This window comes from Ambystoma mexicanum, chromosome 4q (genome assembly GCF_040938575.1).
Source record: "Ambystoma mexicanum isolate Mex_15411 chromosome 4q, UKY_AmexF1_1, whole genome shotgun sequence".
Classification (NCBI taxonomy): domain Eukaryota; kingdom Metazoa; phylum Chordata; class Amphibia; order Caudata; family Ambystomatidae; genus Ambystoma; species Ambystoma mexicanum.
The window spans coordinates 363,050,025-363,073,842 of NC_090928.1; the positions used below are offsets into that span (position 1 = coordinate 363,050,025).

Here is a 23,818-nt window from a genome sequence, read left to right on the forward strand (position 1 = left end):
TTTGCCAAAACAGCCCAGTCATGCTAGAAAGGGGCTTTGTCCACACCTGCAATAAGCCCCACTTTGAAGCACTGTACCTAATAGAGTTGGTCACTCCTACAGCTGTAAAACTGCAAGGCAGAACAGCGTGCCTACATCTGCATGATGTAAAGCAGTACAAAGAAGACACCCTGACCCCCCCTCCTGCATCTGCTGAAAGTGAAGCAAGACAAGAAGCTCCACGAATGACGAGATCGGCTACTGAGAGCCAAACCAAAGACTTAGCAAAATAAGGTCACTTTTAATCTTTAAAAATTCTCAAAGCAAATTCTGAAAGCCAATGAGAAGGACAAATACATTTTTAACAGTTCTAGAACTATTTTAAGATTGGTAAAAGGAACAATGTATTGATGAACCGGATCTAAAAGAGGAGCACATTCCACTTTTATGTTGCCTAAACAGAATTATGAACATTAGCATGCGTCGCATCTAGATAGGATGGTGAATGTTAGCAATGGGCCACACCCGGAAAGAATTTGAACATTAGCCTGCGTCACATCTATTTGGGACAGTGAATATTGGCAATGTGCCACACATGGACAGATTTGTGAACATTCGCTTGCGCCGCATCTAGATAAGACTATGAATGTTGGCATGTGCCACGCTTGGATGGAGTTGTGGACATTAGCCTGCATCACATCCACCCTGCAGGATTCTCAAATCTAGGTGCAGACTCCACCTCTGTCTATTACACTTTAAAACCCACTCACTGCAGAACCTAGGCCTTCCCCCACTACACAGGACACTCAATCCAGGTATAGCGCCCATCGATCTCTATTGTATGGTGTAATGTATTGTGAAACCTAGGCCTCTCCCCTGCTCTACAGAATCCTTGAATCCAGGTGTAGCCTCCACCTCTGTCTTTCATAGGTGGAAGCCCACTTACTATGGAACCAACGCCTTTGCCCACTGTACAGGACTCTCAATTCTAGGTATAGCCTCCATCTTGGTCTATTGTATGGTGAAATATAGTGAATTGTGAGACCGGGGCCACTGCCCCACCACACAGGAGTCTTAACCCTAGTCATTTAGCCAAACTGCAAAGGTCAGCTGCGAGACATATAACCCACTAACCAAAAAAGCTCAAACATTCTGCATACCCAACTCATACAAAAACCTACACAACCACCTCTCCCACAGGAAGTCATACGCACTTCATCACACCAACAAACAACACATAAGCCGCACCAACAGCACGAGGCCTGACATCGATCCAATACTTGCACCAAAGCTCAGCGAACGGTGTATACCGAACTGAAGCTGCCAACAGGACACCACTTCTCTCACTATCCTACTCCCTCTTACTAACCCACCCCGCCTTTTCGTTTACAGGTCCGCCTGAGGACCAATTCCGTTGATGATGTTGGTATACAAATACCTTTGACATTAACTATAACAATATAAGTGCACAGATTCTTGTATGCTGTTTTTACTTGCATATTGCAGTCTTACCCAGCCTTAGTAAGAGGACACGTGGACATGGTTACAATCATTTTCAGGATCATAATTGCGATCATTCTGCAGTTTCTGATATAAAAAGTGTGGTTTATAGAAGTAACAAAAATTACATGTTGAAGTAAAAAGAATCGGAATTTTCACTGCCAGCAAGAAAATCAATATGTTTCTTTGGAATACTAACTGTAACCTCATTCTGTACAATGAATCGTCTTGTTTTCCTTATTATGATGGCCTTTTTACAGATAATCATTCAAAATACAGATACAGTGGTTAATAATGAAACATCTCTTATCCTTAACAAAAACACAAAACATGTTTTCCCTGATCTTTCTGAACAAATTATTTGACTGAGGAGAGATGCTGGAGAATATCATGAAGATATGAAGACATAACTTGACAATTCAGCCCATCTAAAGAATAACATGTGGTATCAGGACATGGAGGAGGTAGGAGAATGTCAGATGAAAGCTGCTACGTGTGTCCCCTCATCTCTTATGCCATGAGCAGAGCCAGAATATTTTTTGCAAGAGAAATACCTGCACAAGATGGGAGATGTTGCAGTCCTTTTGCAGTGTGCACAACAAGAGGACAATTTGAAGGAAAATGGGCAATACTAAGATGAAGATCAAGAAAGGCATTCCCATAGGAAGATAACCCAGCAAATGGAAAATAACCCAGGATGGACAAGAAGGATGGCTATGTATTCCGTTAGTGGTATGACTGGAGACCAGATGAGGATTGTCGAGCAACAGAGACTAGACTGTGTAGATGCATGGGAGACACCAGGATTGGCAGGATGCTGGTAAAGACCTAAGCTATTAGTATGTGGACGAGTAACAACCAGCATAGAATGGGAAGATGGAATGCTGGCATGTAATGAGCACTTATTGATGACAGCTCTAGTAAAGATAGTACAAGTGGTGAATGATGAATGTCTAAACTCATGGGCCCAACCTTTTTCTTTACCATCTTGTTCCTCAGATCCAATATTCAACCTGGTGGTGGTCCCCGACGAATAACTTTCCTCATTCGCATCTCGAGAGGTCGATCGCCCAGACTGATGACCTCGGAGACTTCTTATGGGCTGCCCGGGAGCGGCACCTGAGGGCAGAAGTCCAACCCCTGGAGATTACTCTCAAGGCTTGGGATCACTTAACGAAGAGGGCCTGGGTTGGGACTGTGGTACTCTCCCATGATGGCCATATATAGGGTCCATGGGATCCCTCTTACATATGAGCACATCTTTATTCAACACTTTCAGAATCTACAAATCTACACTTTAGGAGATGTGGCACCACAGGGTAAATGTATAACTTGTGAGGATCTCAAGGCCAGGGGAGACTGGACCCCGGTCACTATTGCTGTATTTTCACCTCCGGGAGGTATTGAAATCGCGGTGGCCCCGACTTCCCAAATGCTCCTGAGGTTTCCCCAATACTGGGTTACATTATAGCCCCAACATCCCCTAGAAAGATGATTTCATCCTTGTACAGCTTGACTCGACTGCTGGTGTCCCCTTTCTCATCTGCATATAGGGTCAAATGGGAAGACAGTATGGCACGTTCATTGTCAGCGGCCCAATGGGGCTTCATACTTGCTCAGACCAAAGTGATCTCCATCAATAATAGATTTCGCTTGATCCATTTTAAATTTCTACATCAACTGTCCTATTCTCCACTTTCTCTACATAAACTGTTCCCACTCAGGTCCCTGAACTGCAAGAGATGTCAACAAACCCCAGCCGATTTTTACCATGTGGCCTGGCCCTGTTCTCACATTCAAACCTTTTGAGTGGCCATTGCGGATGTCATGGAGCAGATGGTGGAGGCCCGATCCCTTTTACTCCGGAAACCTGGTTGCTGGCACTGGTGGAACTGCAATCATATAGTGATAAATGTCTGGTCGGCGTGGCCTCTGTTTTCGCTAGAACATTAGTGGTGCACACATGGGGGGGTGGCGGTTGCAGCTCCTTCACTACATCAATGGGTGAATAATATGTCGATGTGTGAGCGGAGGGAGAAGCAGTACAATCAATCGCTTCCCCTTAACAGCAGGCCCAAGGACTATTGGCTGGCCTTCAGGACCTACATGCTTTGTAAATTGAACTGCGAGAGCGATTCATTGTCACAAGATAACTTGGAGGATACCCCTGCGGTTGTCAGGGATCCTTGACCCCAATGACTGGTTAGAGACTTTACTTTGGTGTGGGTTCGTTTTGGTGTTTTGTCCTATATAATATTAGGGCCTTTGGGGCCCTTGAACCTTTTGTGTGTTAGGAGTACTCCGACGTGTCATTGTTGCATGAATGTATAACCTGGAAGGAGCCCGATGGGTGGTTGGGGGCGGCGTGGAAGGTTGTGTCCCACGGTGGGGCATGGTTAAGCGTTTTCGCTTTATTCTATTTTGCACATGGCCTGCTGTGAGTGCATTGAAAAAGTTAATAAAAACAGTTTAAAAAAAAAAATAAACTCATGAGCCCAAGTATGCAAAACCACTAACATGTGTAAATAATGAAGCAGGACCCGTGTCTATACTACCAATGAAGAATGCCACATTGTGCTACAGAAACAAACGATTGACATAAGTGGGGGAAAATAAGGAATGCAAGCAGATAATTGAAGTCCCAGGAATAAATGGAGGAATTGTCATGTTGATGGACCACTATTGGGCCTGTGGATCCAGAGCTTACATGCAGCTGCCTAAGAATTGGGGAGGAATATGTCCCATCATGGTCATACATGTTCCTGCATTGGCAATTCCCCAAAGTGATCTCCATACTGAATATTTTGCAAAGATGCACGCACATCAAAGAAAAAAATAAATAAAATAAAAAAGTTGCTCAACTTCCTTTGGTTGAAGCGAGAACAATTTTGTCAGCAAAATCAATAAAAGGCCTGACGATATTCCAACTGAACACAAACTGTTCAGTAAGACGCAGTAATATTTACAGCTATATTCATGCCAGGAATATAGACTGCAGTGAACGCCAAGTGGTTACAAATAACCAGGTGAGAGCTGTTGCAAACAACAATCAAAGGATTTAATGTGATTCCAGAACAATTGAGGGCTCTCAGACTCATGACCCTCCTGGGCTTCATCACGGCACTGGAAGGTGATGTGTGCACCAAGATTGGGACTTCCTGTTGCACATACATGCCTGCCCATGATGGAGTTAATTGAACCCTGACAGAGGCGATAACCATGCCGTCAACCCTGCATATGAAGGAAGAAGTAGAAGAGACTAGGTGACTGGTTTGCATATCTGTTTTCATGGATTCAGGCCTTGGCAAATGCCTTAGCTGCTTGGAACAATACTAGTGTTGGTTTTGCTATGATTCCTTCTTGTAAGAAGAATTATAGGGCACTGAAAAAAAAGACAGCAAAAAAAGCTACTGGGATGAAGATAATGATCGATGTGAATGCTGCGACAGGTGAGCACACACAGATTGAAAGCACCGCCCATAAGAACCTGAAAGGAAGTCCCCTGGGAATGAAGTTTTACTACCCCAAGGATCATAGCAACTACATGGGATGTTGGGTATTCAAATCAACTGACTGAATGTTGTCACATGACCTGGAGTGTTGATGAGCGTATAGAGAATGCAGGTGACCTGAGGGGGGTGACAAAGATATGGATTCCGAAGAAACCAAAGTATGGAAAAAAGATAAACATGGACGTAGAGGGAAAGATATACACTTCATCTCTAGTTCCCGCCCCATCACCTTCATCATACTGGAATAGCAGCAAGAGAGCACAACGGGTATCATCCCAATACTACATCAGAGATATGAGAGATATTATACACTCAGACAAACATATCAAATGGACTCTCCCACTGACATGGTGGAAGGATTCCTAAATACACCACTCGAAAGAGAAGAGGAAGAAGAGAAATTAGACCAGAGCAAAGTGACGTCATTAAGAGGAGATGCAAGGACGCACTGAAATGATATGCAAAAACTTTGACAAATGAAGATGTAACTCAAGTAATAAGAGAAGCATGTATGCAAACATAAAGAAACCATATTCATTGAGAATATAAGTGAGAATAGTATCAATAAAAGTACATCTGCAGAAACACAAGGTAGATGAGATATATAGATACAGTACAGGAGAAAATTCAACTCAATTAGAGTGGCCATAATGAAAATATGGACATCAAACTCTTGTTAAGAGCAACCAAACTACTTCAGAGAGCGACCAGGCTTGCAGAGCTAAAAGTCCCAAAACAGCTTTGTACGAGACACAAAGAAGGTCTATTGGACTGGGTTGAAGGATGCTACATCAAGAAATAATTGCAAGGCGCAATGCGAGTCTAAAAGGATAAGCATGACCTATTTCTCTTAGATTAAGTAAAGAAGAACACATTTGCAAGTGCCAAGTATTGAACAATCAAAGATGCAGAACGCATCTGTGAGATGGAACCATCAAGTCTCCAGAGACCAAGAGGAGTAATTGCACCAAGTAGAATTGAAATAGCATCAAATAAAAGGTTGAAATGGACAACATCGTGGTCTCCTCAAACGTGATTCAGGGCTCGAAAACAATGACTATTCATTAGTTTCCAACTTAAGACAGTGATGTACCTACACACCCTTTAAAGTCCCATAGAAGAGAACAGACAGCAAGGTCAACTACAAAGAGGAAACCTTGGCTTAGAGCTTAACTGAGGAGATGGTAGGCTAACAGACCAAGCGGGTAGTAGTCTGGGTAGTAGTCTGACCTTGTTCCCCGCACTTGGGTTTCATTTTGCTCGGGTGCTGCTAACGAGCCCAACGTCCAATGTTGGGAGAGAATGCCAACCAATAATGAGGGCCTATGTAGCAGTGTACTATACAATGTTGCAGGAAATCAATCTGTTGCTGTTCTTCCACTGTTCATCCACTGTTCATCTGTATTATACATATTTAGTGGCAGTTTGAAGCGTGCCTACCAGATAATGGCAGCCAGTTATGTTACAAACTAAAAGATATGCAAGTATATAAATTCCCATAACCAATCCGTCCATCCAATAGGTTTTACATGTAGGATGACATCAAAGTTGATGTTCGTTGAAGGATAAATCAAAATCTAGTTGTGTGTGTGAGCTGCAATTTGTCTGTTCACCAGATTTCCCTGCTTTATTTGAGCTGATAATAAAGTATTATTTGTTATTTGAGTCTGTTCGGTTATTTGGGTCCGAGATCGTTTATTGATAATTCCATCTAGCACTTGTAACGCTCCAGGTGCTACTGCACAAATGTGTCTGTGTGAGGATGGTACCGATGTGGCATTGGAGCATTTATGTTTTGTTACAGTGACCTGGCATGTTACACTGGCATTCTTGGGACAAGACATGGAACGGGGATTTTGGATGGGTGTGGGTTTCAATGGGGTAGGCTTCCTGGACATTGTTATTGTGGCATGGCATTTTAAGCACTTTAAATCATCATGATGTGTGTGCTTACATTTTGGGGGATGGGGTATTTGTGCAGACAGAGGACATGTCTCTTTAATGTGGCATTGCATGTTTTACTCGGATGATGGACAAAGTAAACATTTGTGTTTTTACATGGTGGGGGCATTTATGCAGACAGCGAGGAGATGTTTTCTTACCGGGGAAAATGCGGTAATGGCAAAGTCAACATGACGAGTGTTTTAAAATGGTGGGGTGGGAAGCATTTTTGCGGCCAACAGCAACGTGTTTCTCTTCCTGTAGCATGACATTTCTACTGACTTTGAGAGCAATGCCAACAGGAGTCTGCTCCAACATGGGGATTCTAGCATATATTGGCAGGGCCAGCATAAACATGTTTCATAATATTATCATTACTGTGCATAATATTACTGACAATGCACAGAGGTGTCTGGCACATTCAGGTGTCAGGAATCAGACCCTTTCTATGCTAGGAGAAAGATTTAATGTTTCCCTACTTTCAACCAGTGCTGTGGGCAGTGTTCCCCTGTAGAAACGTGTTAATCACAGGAATTGCACTTTTTTGGTGGTCCAGGCCAGGCTTGTGAGGCACAGCCCATGCTTTGTTGAGGTGCTTGGAGGGGTGGGAGTGCGGCCATCAGCATGGCTCAAAGTGGGGCCCCCACATTTTTATCTGTGGCACTCGGTTAAATGGGTTTTGAGAAATGTTCCCCACCCCTTAATGTGGAATTAGTAAATGTTCTTACCCAACGATTTGTGCCACGGTCTGCAAGACTTCAGGTTCTTCGACCTTCGGAGGATTATTACTAAGTGTACTTTGCATTAACGGCAAGCTTGCATTTTCTGGTTTCCCAAGCAGTCCAGGAAGGCTTTCCCTGTAAGAACAAAAACATGCATTACATGAAAAAAGGACCCAACACAGAGAAAATACTTACACTATCATCAGAAACACAATAGGTTGGCGACTGCTCATCATGTGCTTAACATGAGGGTCGGAGACAAGGGCGTTTGTCCTCCACCCACCCCCAACCTTTGTGGCACACCATTTTGGCCCACTCATTTGACAGGGGCCCCCTTCATTGAGATGCCATGTCCCACCCAACACTTTCAGCAAAGTTACTCCACTGCTGGTCATGTCACCGCTAAAACAACAGAAAATACAAGGAGTTTGTGCGTTCTGCAAGGTAACATTTTCATTTCTATGATAAATCTTCCTCACCTGTGTTAACCCCAGAACATTTTGCTGGCCTTGGCAAAAAAAATGTCCATGTTCCTGTGCGAGTGGTAATCTGTTTCCCCTCTCACACTTTCTTTTCCTCTTTTTATGCGTGACATTTGGATGTTTCTTCATAGTCTAGGTTTGGATTTATAGTTTCCTATAACTTTCGGGCTGTATGCATTTTCCTATGGCAGCACACAGCACCTTATGGGCAGTGTTGCCCAATGAGATTCCCTTTATTGTAAATGCGAGAATAAATGCCATGCGAAAATAAGCTCCATCTTGTCTACAAGCAGCAATATTGTGGCACAAAGCTTATACGCAGCAAGGTAGTTAGCATTCCAGGTGTAGGTCGCGAACATGAGCAATGGAATAGGTTGCATCTCAGAGACTGATGAGAAAGGCCAGAGTTGCAAAATCCATAAAACCCTTCATTGGTCCAAATTGTTGTCGAAGTTCATGCCCTGGGAGGAATGTGCCCTGCAAGGCCATGGGAGAAGGGCAGCGCGTCTGAACATCACAATCCCATGAGGAGGGCATGGGCCTCCATCGCCAAGTTATAGTACCCAAGTGTCTTAGCCATGCGACCCCTGAATTCCAAGGTACCAGCCAGCCCCAGACCACTGATCATAACACTGTTAGGTCCCCGATCGATCAGGAAAGATCAGGAAGCAGGCCCCACTTGCTTTCACTTTTGGGACACCTGTTTTGTGCTGTGAGATGCAGAGAGGGATGAAATATAGCCCAGAACGAGTGTGGAAGACCTTGGAGAGGTGGCGGCCAGTCTGGGAGCGAGTGAAGTGTGTGTTAGTACGACCTTAGCTTCTCCCCCACGGGCACCTGTCTGTGCGTACCAGGTGCATTGCCACGTAGATAAAGATGTTTAGCTTGCAAATAAATTGCCAATTACTTAGCTCGGGATGAATGCTGCATCACCCACGTGGAAGAAGATGGACAGACGGGGCTGGGACCAATGGCCTGGCATCCCCTATGGAGCAGGTGGCCTATGTATAGGGTCTCACTAACCAGCCGCATGGTTTTCCACTGTATGTAATTATGTCACTGATAATGCTGTGCACACTTATAATCTACTGCTCATGCCGATTTTGCCAAAATGTTCCATGGCAGCAGAGTTCTTTGTTGGCGCCTTCCATTTTTGTGTGGAAATAAAACTTGTAATCCTTGCAAGAGGTGTATGGGGCCTTTTTCCCCTAGCGGGTTGTATTTTTTCTGGTGTGAGCATTTAGGTGGGGCTTTCCTACACTGGGTGAGCCGGACGTGAACCCAGCAACCCCCGCGATGACAGAAGTTTCCAGGCCACTTCTATAAAGGGGTTGCGGCCACCTGCAGTGACCAATCCCAAGCGTGCAAACTGCAGAGGTCTGCAGGAGTCATTTTTACAGATTTTCTGTCTGCTCTTTGAAGCGGGGCACAGCTCCTGGGAGAGTTCAGGCCATTATTGGGACCCTGTGATGGAGGAGCTTGGGTTAACACGCAGATGCGAGTACACCCCTTGCAAGGGATAATGAGAGGTATGGTGTGAGGGAGTGTTTATTTTTATTGTTATTTTGTGGCAGAAAACGTGCTGATTGAGGGAAGATGATGTCCCCATTTGTTTTGCGACAAGGAGATAAAGGAAAACGAGGAGCCCCATATACGTAGCATATATTCAAAAAGATGGGGGGTTTCAAATTGCAAAGATGAGAGGAGGAGCGCCCTTTGAATATATGTATAGTGCATTGCCATTGTGTAGGGATAAAATAGAGAAGTACCACAAACAATGGGTGGTGGAGACACAAGGGGGATGCCCTGCTCCTGGCCAGAGCAGGGCACCCACAATAGAGGGATACTAGACCAAATGACCACGTTTCTAGCTGCTAAATGCAAAGGGGAACAGCTTCAAAAGAGATATTGGATTAATGGAAGATGACAGAAGATGTAGATGTCCCTGATAAGGGTGAGACTCAGAATACTGGCAGGGTCACTGCAGAGACCGCCCTAGATGTAATGTCCACCACAGCACAGGAGAAGGGGGCTACACCCCCGCAAATCGGGCTTTACCCCTCCCCCAGCCATGGGGTATACAAATCCAACATGCACACCTCAGCGACTGCACGACCTCCCTCCATACTGGCACCAAGCACTATTCCGCCCTAGGACAGTATGGTTCAGAAGGAGATCCATTGGAGGCTACACAGGAAGAATTGGCTTGACTGAGCGACTCAAGAGGTAGAGGGGAAAGAAGGGGGTGGGGTTGATGAAGAGAGAGCAGGAGCTAACTTCTTGATGGCCGTGCAACTGAAAGAATGTGCACATTGAAAAGGAGGGAGGTGGTGATGGGCGAGCGGAAAGCATGGGTACGGGACGGGGTGGTCTGACAGACGCAGAGTTGGGGGAAGACTAATGGGACACAATGGAGGTGAATGAGGATGATGGGGAGGCGCAGCAGGAACCGGAGGACTCGCCAATGCCTGGAAAGTTTGTGGGGACCTCGGTTGAGAAGTAGGTTTGGCAGGGTGGCAATAGCAAGGAAAAAAGGAAGTGCTGGACGCAAAGAAGTGAAGAGTACAAGTACTCAGATGCCGTTATTACATAGAGGCCTGAGCAGGACGCACTATGCCCAGGAGTTGGAATCCCAGGAGCGGGCAGGAGCCACTCCTCTGCTCCATCCATCTAGGAGCTGCCCCACTGGACTGCCCGCATCAAGCTGCAAAGGACAGGAGTCCTATCTGCAGCGGGCACCGTAGCAAGCTACTGCTACATCAAACATACCCCGGTGAGCTACAACCCACGCTTCTCCGCCCTCCACCGGAATCCTAATCAGCTGGTTGCCGATCAGCGTTAAGCACACGCCAGCCTGATTTTAAAATGGCCGACCGACACGGCATGAAAGAGAGGCCAGGCTTTGGTTGCCAAGCAACCCTATTACTTAATCCCCCACAAGCCCCAGCCTGCAGGAGGAAGCCAGCCCTCCACGGAGAAGGCCCATGAGGAGAAGGCCTGTTTCTGCACCTGTTCCGAGCCATCTGAGCCTGGGCCATGAACGCTGCCCCTCCGACCCGAGAACTCTCCTGAACCCTTTACACCATCCGTGCAGCCTACCTGGGTAAGACCTCTGTTGCTACCCGCATGTACCACTGAGGCTCCGCATGTGACATAGTAGGATTGTACTTCCTAACATAGATATTGCCATGTGAGTAAATCTGCACCTGCAATTTTCAACATATTAATACACGTCTATTCAGTCAAATTGCGAGAGCTAACCTATGCTACCCTGACACACTGCGTCACCCTATAGTATATGCATGCGATGCTATGTGTGCGAACTGTAGTTAAACTGTAGCTAAACCTTGAGCCTGCTTCCATGAACACAGCTGTATGTGCCTACTTACTGCACCCACCTTGTACACTGTGGACTTTATTTTTGTGCACCACTACATGAGATATGTATTTAACCTGCCACGCGGACTAACCCTCTAGGTTGCACATCTAGATTATTGAGCCTATAAACTACAAGTAGCATTTATGTAAAAGCATGATATGCAGTTTGCAATTAGCCCACTTGTGCCCTAACCTTTGCGTCATGCATTTAGCCTGCGATCGCATGAGCCCAACTTCAGCCCGCTGTGCATTACTGATTGATGGATTGCTGCCTCTGAAGTCTATTGTGCTTACTCTTGATCTATGCCACCTTCAATTCCTCTATGCACTACTGCTTGTTTAGGAGCATTTATGAAGCTGCTGCGCTAATTTCTTTACTTTCTGTACCCAAAAGTACTTGCAAATAGATTTATCTGCTCTCTGTAATTTACCGTACCTCTCCTGAATTATCCTGGATCCACTGTGTCCCCCTTAACTGCTCAAAACTTACTCTCAATATGTACACTTGATGCCAAATTAGACTCCTACCAGGTGCTCTCTCAAAGATAGCGCAGTGAATGCTACTCATAGCCAGCTATACTATTTTAGCTTCACAGATCAGCACCTTGATCACTAATAGCCCAACAACCACGATGGCGTCCCTAAACAGTACTCCCACTTGCCTCACCATAGCAGCTATATCCTCACAAAGGTTTAGTCCACAGCAAGAACCGTCTATCGCACAGGTCCCATGTAGCACCACTGATAGAAACCTAAGACTGCGAGCACGTCTATCTAAGCTCTACGAACTAACCGCTAAAAAAGTAGAGCAATTGAATTCCCTAAAAAAAAAGCCTAACTCACAAGGTAACCTTAGAGCCGAATATAGGCTTGGCCAAATTTTTAAAAAACTTAACTCCCCCTGGCATTCTATGACAGACAAGCCTAGCTCCAATGTACCACTAGCACCAGAAAGCCAACCACCTAACCTCAAAGGAGCCCTCATAACCGCAAGGTCGCTATTTGCACATGCAACCGAAATATCTGACATTATCCTTACAGGTAACCTTGACTTCCTGGCCATTACAGAATCATGGCTACACGAGGCCGCTGGCCCAGCCTGGTCTCTAGCAGTCCCTGATAATTACACTATTCTGAGAGCGGACAGACTCTCAAGGAGGAGGAGGAATAGCAAGTATTGCGAAAACCAATCTACCCATGAGATTAGTTACTACACCCACTATGAAATTGTGCGAATGCCTAGCTGTCAAAATACCCATTGCCAATTCCCAAACGTTGAACATTTACCTTATCTATAGACATGCAGGTCCCATCGAACCTTCCCTGACGACATCTCCATGGCCCTATCCAACAACCTAAAAAATACCTCTCAAACCTTAGTGCTAGGTGATTTTAACCTAGGTTATAACTATACTATGGACATCCAATCTACTGCCATTGCCAATACTCTGAAAGAATTAGGATTCACTCAGAAAGTTAACCTACCCACACATGACAAAGGACGAACTCTCGACTGGATCGCAGAGTACAATTGTAATGTCACTATCACAACCATTACTCCTCAAATTTGGGCTGACCATTATCTTCTGTCTTTCACACTGGCTACCAAATTGGCCACAGCTCAAACTACCTCGTGGGCCCCACCCACTCTTACAAGGAACAAAAAAAAATATGACAGTAGACAAACTACTTCCCTTTAACGCTCTACCTGACAACATGGACCCTAATTCGCTAGTTGACCAATATAATAAAGTTATGACTATCGCCCTTGAGGATATTGCACCTCTTAAATTAAGGAAGAGTAAACCTAAAAAAATCTCAACACTTGGTTCACACCTCACTTAAAGAATCTAAGACTACTTAAAAGAAAATGTGAAACTGCCTGGCAACTTTCACCTTCAGCAGAAAATAAACGTAACCTTACTAACATCTCATCCCAATACAAAAAAGACATCCTCCTAGCTAAAAAAAAATAATAAAAAAATAAAAATAAAAAAGACAACAGAATAGCACAAGCTAAATCCAGTACCAAAGAACTTTTCACAATTCTAAAAAGAGCTAGAAACACCTATCCGACCGCAAGAAGATTGCACTAAAGACAAACTGTGGTGCTCCAGTATCCAGCACGCACTTACCAATAAAGTCTCTAACTTACAAACTAAAATTGCCCACAAAAAAGCCTTACTAGCTCCTCAAACGACTCCCAACAAAGTATTGCTGCCACACCTCAAACAAGAAACACGCTTCAGCTTCACTAATGTCTGTGTTATTGAGGTGGAGAAGGTTATACTTGGGACTCAAACCATCCAACTGCAAGGGTGACCAATGCCCAGCACAACTGATCACGGACGCTGCCAGAGAACTCGTGCCATTCACATCCAAACTCATCAATTCCTCATTCACATCTGGTACCGTTCCCAACAATTTGAAAGAATCCTGGGTACTACCACTTCTTAATAAACAAACCCTTGACCCATCTATACCCACTAATTACAGACCCATAACTAGTGTGCCATTTCTCCAAAAAAAAATCCTAGATAAATTGGCTTACATTCAAATCCAGAATTTCCTGGAATCTAATCTCCCATTAGGATCACGCCAATCTGGTTTCCGCCCCCAACATGGCACGGAAACAGCTCTAATTGATCTCAAGGCCCAAATAGACGAATTTAGAGACACGGGCCAAACTGCACTACTCCTCCTACTAGATCTCTCGGCTGCATTTGATTGGGTCGATCATAAAGTCTTATGCAGACACCTAGATTCCGCAGCACATTTCTCAAAGGAAGCCATAGTATGGAGTGAGTCATTCTTAAGTAACATGACTATGAGAGCCTTCTCACCCTTGGCTTCAGCAGACCCTATCCCTATTACCTGCGGTGTACACCAGGGATCCTGTGTCTCACCGACTCTCTATAATGTATTTACTAACCACTTTTTTGACGAAATGGAGCATTTGGGTATCGCCTACACAAATTATGCAACCGATACCCAAATCATCCTTCCTCTCACTGGAGACTACTCTATGGACCTGGCCCTGGTGAATAGAATCTACAGCATCGTTCAGGTATGGATGGCTACCCATGGACTATGCCTGAACGATGATAAAAAAAGAGCTTATTCTAGGCACTACGGCTCACCTATCCAAATGTAGCCTGGATTATGCCCACTTCGCCATCAATGGCAACAACATCAAAGTAGCCAAGGAGGTGAAGACCCCAGGGTTTTACCTAGCTGCTACCCTCAACTTCACTAAACAAGTCAACTCTATGGCATCTGCTACTGTATATACGTGCAAACTAATCAGAGCAAGCAAACAATTTCTATCCATAGACAGCTGCCTAACTCCCTCTAGAGCCCTCATACTCTCTAAATTGGATTATTGTAATGCCTTATATGCTGGTGCAAGTAAACATATTATTCAAAAAATGCAGGTACTCCAGAATAACGCTCAGAGAGCAGCACTTTTGATAAACAGAAAGGAACACATCTCTTCCACCAGGAGAAAATACAAATGGCTATCTTCCTTTGGCAAAATTCGACTCAAAATGGCCACCCTCACCTACAACTGTCTGAATGATAAAGCACTGCCATACTAGAAAACCTCCCTCAGACCGACTAGATCAGCAAACTCTAACTGCCTCTTAGTTCCACAATTTAAACTGGCCACCATTGGAGGACACCGTTTCCCAGGTTAAGGCAGCTCAATTGTGGAACTCTTTCCCTACCCACCTTAAGAGAACACCAAACCCTTGCCAAATTTAGAAAGAACATGACTAAATGGCTGAAAGATAACGTAATATGCGATGCTATAGCCCCATCAGAGCTGCATTCAAAACACAGAGGCCAATCCTAGTACTCTGCTAATCATGTACCTGACTGAATATACCTCTGTATTGCACATTCCTCTGTAGATTGTTTCATTTACTATGCTTTAGTCCCTTTTGAACATGACTCTGTTTATTAATCTTTTTATGACTGCTTATTCCCTCTTGTAAATGTCCCCATCCCTATGATTCTTGATGTATTGTATTTACCTGTGTAACCAAGCTTAACATTCTTATGCCTTGCGCCCTGATGCCCCTGGGTCTGGCGTGCACTATAAATAAAATAAACTATGTGCCTTGCGCGCAAATGGATGAGAACAACCCGATTGTTGCTCCCATCTTACTTCCGGGGACGGAAAATTGACTTACACCTTTGAAAAGCAGATAGCAGGAATTCCATTGGCCTTGGGGGACATGAAAAGCTTACTTGTTGCAATTGTGGGGGAGGGAGGTCAGGCTGGGGATGTGTGGGTTAAAGCAGGTTATCCAGGAGTAAAATTGGGCGAGGACACGCACAACGGCACACCCTTTAATAATATCAGTGCGCATGTATGGGATGTGCTGCAAACAAACATCTCCTGACACACCAGACCTACAGTCCATTATGAAATACACAATGGGGGATGTAGACACTGCACAATACATTATTGAGGTTCAGGTGAGGTGGCATGGCGTGCAGAGACGGGGGACCAGTCGGATCGATCAGTTCCTCTTTTTTATTTCATTATTAAAAAAGGGGTTTACCACGAAGTACAGAAGGCGCTTGACAAAAAAGTGGCCATTGAAGCAAAGGGATGGGCTGAGATTCAGACGATAATAATACACCAGTGTCAGAGGACAAAAGAGCGAGAAAAGGAAACTGTCCAGAGACCGCAGGCCGAGAAAGCAACACCATTGCAGAAAAAGCTAGCAAAAGTAGCAGTTGAAGGGGTGGTATCATCAAATGCACACATGGAAGTGGTGGAGCAGACCCCAGCACCCACTGATGTAAGAATAGCAATGTTTTGGCCAAGAGGAGGACAAGGATAGTGGGGAGGCAGATCTCAGAACCCCCCCCTCCCAGAGTGGAACAAGGTCAGCAGCAAGGGAGGGGCAGATTCTGAGGGGGATTTGGAGGTATGGGAACCCGGGGAGCCGGTATGGGTCACTAGCAATGCTGGAGCTGTGGGAAATGGGGACATTAGGCAAGGGAGTGAAGAAGCAGGCCGGGGGCGGGAGGAGGTTTGTATACCAGTTATTCCCCACCGTCCCAGCCACAACCGCAGGTACCAACCCAGAGGGCAACCTCCATTCCCTATGACATACCTCAGTTCTACACTTAGTTACCTCCACAACCACCAGCGGCACAAGGACAGAACCTGCACATAACGCAACCCCCAATGCCCCAATAGAACACCATCTAGGGGAGCAGCATGCCAACGGATGGCACTGTTGCACCCTAACGAGGAGTGAGCATGATCTGGAACAACCCTTTTGCGTTCCCGGGCCAAACACATACCCTGACTAGGACAGCCCACAGAGAACTCTTGCATGCCCAGTCCTGTCCATGACAGTCCATCCAGAGGAGGAACCCTTGGTGGGCACGGAGATCGGTAACATGCAATTCATCTTCATGGTTGACACAGGTGCCACTAAATCATGCATCAGTGAGGGAGACTTCACACTATCAAGTGAAATTCTTGACACACAGGGCTTCTCTGGGGACATCGCCACGGGGTTCCCTACAGAAAAGAAGTGGATATCAAAATAGGAGGAAAGTTGATATATGCACCCCTTCTGTATTCTTAGAGCTCCCCTATAAACTTGTTGGGTGACATCTGTTAAGCAAATTGAATAAGACCATCTCCTTTACAGACCACAGTAGTGTGTGCCACCCTGGCATGTGTGCCATGAGAACAATTCTCATTATACACGCATGCAGAGGAGAGGCAGTGATTTGCGGTATTCCCATGGACTCAGACATGTTTGTGTATGGCATAACTGCTTCTCAAGGCAGTACCCCGAATTGGTAAGGCTGTTTTACGAGTGCCATCGGACTTCCATTTTCCAAACTGAGTTGGTGGCAGGGACAATACTATCTGTGGATTTACAGGGTCTGGTGGGGTCACCTAAATGGATTGTTATTGGGACCAACTCAGAAGGGTGCGAGTGGCTCACAGTGATGTGTATTGATCCTACAGTGCCTTTCAAGGAAGTGACTGATGCAGAATTGTTTGAAGATAGACCAGATGATGGTGAATTGTACTAGCGATATTCCTTGTGAGATTATGGTGCCCGGAAACAGACTTCAAGCAGGTCCCTCAAAAGCTTGGATGACTAATGCCTACAACAATCGGCCTCCTACAAAGAGTGACCGCAGTACGAATAACACAAGCCAGGCGCAGTGCTGCCCCAGGTGAGGCAGTAACCCCTATCCGGAGAGGCAGAGGAGGGTGTATGAGACACATTAATTGCCTTATTAAACCAAGGATAAATCGTACAATCTACCTCCCCATGCAACAATACTATATACCAGCTGTAGAAAGCAAAAGGGGGGAGCTGGAGAATGATTCAGGATTTGCACCCCCTTAATAAAATTGTGCAGGTAGCATTTCTGGTGGTCCCGTACCCTGCAACAATACTTTGTCGCATCCTTAAAAATGCGACCCACTTTATTGTGATTGATCTCAAGAATGCCTTCTTTTCTGTTCCCTTGCATCCCAACAATACCTCACTGCATTTGTGCATGGGGGATGCTCTTTGAACACACAAGATTACTTCAAGGGGATTGTGAGTCCCTCAGCATTTTCAACAGGATACTACACACTGATTTAGGAAATATTCAGGTGCCCAGTACAGTTATTCAATATGTTGACAATTTACTAGTGTGCAGTATCAGCGAGCACCAGTGCAGACAAGACCCCATAACCCTCTTACAACTCTTGGCCCATAAGGGATACAAAGTTGATAAGGGCAAATTAGAGTACTGCCTCCAGAAGTGCAATACTTGGGTCAGTTGGTTTTCTGTGAATGGCAAATCATCCCCGATCATGCCTCCTCCGTGTTTGCCACCCCACAGCCCCAAAGAGTAAAAGAGTAAAAGAAATACAAAAAACGTGGGCTTCTGCAACTATTGCAGGACATGGGTACTCTACTATGCTGAATAGGCCCCTTTCACAGGCTGCCAAGGAAGCCCAGAAGGGGTACCAATGTAATATGTGGAAAGGGGAAATGCTCATGAATTTCAATGAGCTCACAGAGGTCATCACAACAGCACCAGTCGTAGCTACCCCCAGACTACACGCAAAAGTTCTATTTATGTTCCCACTCCAACGGGCAACTGATGACTGTGGTCCCGACACAAAAAAAAAAAAAGCTCCATAGGCCAGAAGCCACTGGGTTATTACAGTGGTATGTGAGACTCAGTAATGCAGGGCCAATTCGCATGCGAGCAGGTGCTTGCTGCTGCAGCATTTGCCATTGAAAAAATGTCCATCATCGTTATGGGGTGGGTGCTCTGTAACACTGTACATCGAGCATGCAGTTTTTGCAATCTTAGAGCATTCTAAATCCAACTCTGGCCATGCACTGAGAATCTACATACAAGATTATCCTATCAAGCTCAAACATTCACATTGTGCGATGCAAAACAGTAAACCTTGCTACCTTCCTGACAGAAATGTGCTCTTATGAAGACTTGGCAAACCATGACTAACTTTTGGAGGGAGAAGAACATGACATTCCAAAAGCACATGAAAGACCACTGGGGGCGGAGGGTCTTCTTTGTTGACAAAGACACTGGAATGTACCACACTGGCGCAGCAGTGGTTAGTCTCGTGAACTGAGCATATGAAATAATAGTGCAGAAAAGTTTACCAATGCATTTTTCAGCCTAAGCAGCTGAGCTCATAGCGCTTATTGAATTACTATAAGCGTCCCAAGTGTCCCACATGACCATTAGCTCAGACTTGGCATAAGTCACCACAGTGCAGGCAGGTCTTGCACAATGGAAGAGGATGGGGTTCAGGATGGCCGACAGATCTCCCATTCAACATGCCGCATTATTTTACAAACTCATTCACACACTGACCCAACCATCTGTAGTGGCACCATTCTGCGTGCTACATATTGATTATGCAGACACAGGTTGAGGCTGGACCTTGTGCACATCCAAATGCTAAGTGTGCCGCTAAATGTTTAGTGCAAGGGGTTTTCCTCAATGGGGTGTGTGCGATGTATTGAGGTCAGATAAAATCACAAACTTTTTCAATGCACTTTTTAAAAGGAGATTTTGGCATTACTGGGCATCAGGCATCGGATGTGCACTATTTACCACCCACAGGCCAATGGAATCGTGGAACAGATCAACGGCCTCTTGAAAAGCAAGTTATCAAAACTCTGAACCACATTAAATAAAAACAGAGTGCAGCAATTGCCACTTGCATTGTTCAGTTTGTGCACACAGTCATGGAGACCACCATTTATCACCCCATGAGGTGGTAACTGGGAGCTGCATGCATATGCTACTCTCTCCTGTTAGGCGAGCATCTGATACTCACAGGGCAGCATCCATCTTAGGAGAGAAGTTTTGCAGTTATTTGTCCACCACAATGAAAGTCATGAAATGTGTCTCCCAACAGATCATACCAGCCAGGACAGAGGAAGCAACATCACCGCAACAGACACGCCAACAACTTCACCTCTTTGCAGCCGTTCCCTGGTGACTGGATATTTGTTAAAAATGTTGTCCACCAGCAGTCAGAACCCAGACATAGCGGTCCCTTCCAAGTGATCTATGCCACTCCCCTTGCAGTAAAAGTGAAGGAGTTCTGTTACTGGGTGCGCCTCTCTGATGTCGGCAAGGCAGCCTAGCCCGAGCTTAATACAAACAATTTAACTTCCCACCTTCACTACCCCCAGACCACATTCTCCTTCAAAGGCCATGTGCCCCTTCTCAACATATAAAGGAACAGTGTCCAGTATCCCCATCCATACAATACCATCACAAACTTTACGAAATGCAGTTCCCTATACCATTCTCCATCTCTCTCTCTCTCCATCTATTATCTGTTTTAATAATTTTCCTTTTCAGATGTTTTCGTCAATGGATCCAGCTGGCTCCAACTATTCCATCTGCCCCTTAAACCTTTATGCGACGGCGGGGACGACAACCACAGGCTGGTGATCCGGAGAGAGAGAAGACTGATCATACATTCTGTGCTCTATTGAAGGTGACCGACCTGTATGTAGCGAGAATGTCAAGAGAGAACAATATTGCATGAACATACAGTGATGTTGTTAGATTTATGACTAAGAGCAGACGTGTGGACACGGAGAGGCCTGCACCTCTGTGGTGATAGCGCAATGAAGAAATTCAGTAGCGCTATGTAACATCCACAACATTTAGGCTAAATTAAATATTTGAAGCTCATTCCGCCGGGGCGGTGATATCCAGGAATGTAAATGACCACATAGACGTGGCATTACATGGGAATGTTGCGACACGGAGGGGTCCGCATTTTAGCGGGGACAGTGCTAATGATTATAAAATTTGTTTACTGTGCCATGTTAACATTCATGCTTTATGGGCCAACGTTCTAAGCCCATCTAGGAGTAATAGAAAGTGTGTGGCTGTTAACAAACAACAGATACCCAGCATTAAGTGACCAATATGGACACACAGATATAAGAACGACGCGAGATTCGAAACCCATAGTGATTGTGATACCATTTGTTGTTTTACTACAGGGAGATTCTAGCAGCACAGTGACACGGAAGAAACATCCAGAAACCAACCATCTAACCTGGGACACTTTCAAATATGTGAATTTACGAGGAATTTGCAGAAGTAGGTATCAAGCTGCTACTAGGCTATTATCAATCAGGCCATTTATGTAACAGAATATATGATATATTATCTTCCATGTAGGATACTAACTAGGACACAATGAGATTGTGTACCTGTCGAAAGTCCAGACATTCAACTGGGCTATGAAGAACCCTTCTCAATGAATTGATGATACGTCCTTCTTATCGGATAGTGAAATCAGAAACGTGTTTTGCGTTTTTTGAGTAAGTATTCTACTAATCTAGAGTTAATGCCAGACCTTTGAAGATAGTCTCCTCTTGAGAATTTTTGCATCCCTGATGTGGGTTGAGACGTGTGGATTTCCACAAAGAGATGGGAAGAGGATTAATCCAAATGTCAACATTTCTGTAATGCAAGGACACTACATTTAGAAATGGTGATTACATGATTACTTGTTAGAATCATGTTCATTAACAATAACAGATACATTATGAGTGAATGGTCCAAGTTTTAGACTATTAATGTGTTTTATTGTATTTTTTAGGTGGTGTAACTCACCCTACTGGGTTAAACAGGAATGATTAAATTCCCCATTGTGGTCCTGATGAAGGTTGCATTATCAAGTGGAAGAATTTGTGGAAGTCCAGACAATCGAAACATGTGTAGACATTTGAATCTGTGTAATTGATTAGACACAGATAGTACCATCTAAGAGTGAGGTGGAGGGCATTTTCACAGTGAAAAAGATAGTGTGTTGACCAAGTGGTCAATGAGATAGGTGTGATTTGTATACCTTTTAAGTAAGTGAGTAGATGGTAGGATTGAATGCAAGTGAGTTGAATTTTGAGAAATGTTTTTGATATGTTTTATGAATTTTAATATTTGTGTATGATAAAATTAATTTGAATCTAAAGAGTGACATTTATTGTTATATGTAAAAAGATAAATGTAGAATATGTACCATTCCCTATCCTACTAGTCCATGTTTGTGATTTGCTCCAACTATTCCATCTACAGTATGAAAAATACTGTGTTGATACCATGTTAAGATTCTCCTACTCTTATTCATGTGCTATGTAATATATTGCTGGATTATTCGCAATGTTCATGTTTGGATTACGGATATATTGGGGGATGTGCTTTTATATGGGGGTGGACATATAAAGGGGGAGGGAGTATAACAACGGACAAAAATGTAAATAGTAGCGGGTCTATTAGGTATGTGAATATTACTAAGAGTATAGAATTGCATGCGCCCCCATTTTTTCAAACACAACACTGCGGACATGTATCCCATGGCAATGACCAGGTAAAAAATAACAATAATGTAAACAGTAGCACAGAAAATGAATATACCAGTTCCTTTGACAATGTATATAACATAGTTTTAGCACAGAGAAAGAGGCTACTGAAAAGGTTCAAATGCTATCTATAACGTGCACTGGGTTTAGATACAAAGATGTGCACCATCCAGAACTATCCAATAGCTGGTACACAGATATGATCCTGGTGGGGAAAAGAAGGGTGAATGGAAGTTATGCTGCGTGTTCATTAATACCACACGCGTCAGGGGACATAGGTTATTAATGCCACAAGAATTACCAATTTTAGAGGCGCAATGCCTAGTTCATCTGGCACTATGTAGGTTACGAGGCACTTTCCAGGGGTGAAATGTACGACTAGAAGTGATGGACTCTGATCAATTGCAATGCACTCAAAATCCCAATGCCTAAGGAGGCAATACCTAAAACTGCAAGGAATAAAGCGTGTAGCAAGCAAGTGGCAAGAACCATCAATTAGCTGTGCAGCAGGAGGACTGTTGGGATTCAGAGATTAAGTATTGGCCTGAGTGAACGATGCATGTGCACCATTCTGGAATGAACATATTGCTAAGCTAACATGGATAGAAGCAATGGAAAAACCAGTGAAAGTGCAAAAGGAAGAGACTTTTGAACTATGTTGTCTCAATGAAGGAATTGTCTTCGTAGGGGCCAAGCAAAGATGCAATAGGACATTGTTCATTCCAGACCTCAAGAAAGGCACTGCTGCAGTAATGGATTATTACTGGGTGCGTGGACAGCAGGCATTCTTGCACATCCCACCATCATGGAGGGGCTACTGCTCACTGGCCAAGTTGCACTCAGCACTTCTCGTGCCCATTGAGGATCACCTCAGAGTGGGGTCAAAGGACTTGCTTGCCCTAACACCCGGTCCAACAATAGGGGGTGCCCACCAGAAACCCGGCACAGCAACCCCCCCATCTTCCGTATCTTAACTGAAAAAGAAAAGAACCCAAATTTGCGCAGGAGAAGAAGGTTGAATTACCTGTCTCAAGACTCCTCTGACCTGCTGAAAGAAATACCCAATGAAAAAAGATGATTTAGTAAAGAAGGAACATTCTTTGCATCTCACCTGCTGCCTGGGATCCAGACCGCAGCAAATGACAAATGGCTGCAGATCGTGAGGTGGGAGGTCATACAGCTGGCAAATGACACGGAGAAAGGCCTCAACGCAATGAAGGTCGAGATGCACGACATGAGATGGATGACCCTCCAGTACCCAAAACGTGCTCGACCTGCTCAGGGCAATGGAAAGAGGTCTGCCAAAAAAATTGGCGATTCGTGTTGCACATTCATCCCTCCAGACAACTCAGAGAACGGCTTCCTGATGCAAATAACAGGAGCACTAC

At 44.6% G+C, this 23,818-nt stretch overlaps 1 protein-coding gene across 2 annotated transcripts in view; it reads right to left on the reverse strand.

Annotated features, from left to right (window-relative positions):
- The window catches only part of LOC138468519 (centromere protein H-like), a 655,463-nt gene that overhangs the window by 563,529 nt on the left and 68,116 nt on the right, over positions 1-23,818 (reverse strand). For both annotated transcript variants that reach the window (XM_069609017.1, XM_069609018.1), the window contains exon 2: positions 7,661-7,789. In XM_069609017.1, the coding sequence (XP_069465118.1) occupies positions 7,661-7,789 (129 nt within the window). The remainder of the gene's footprint in view (positions 1-7,660; positions 7,790-23,818) is intronic.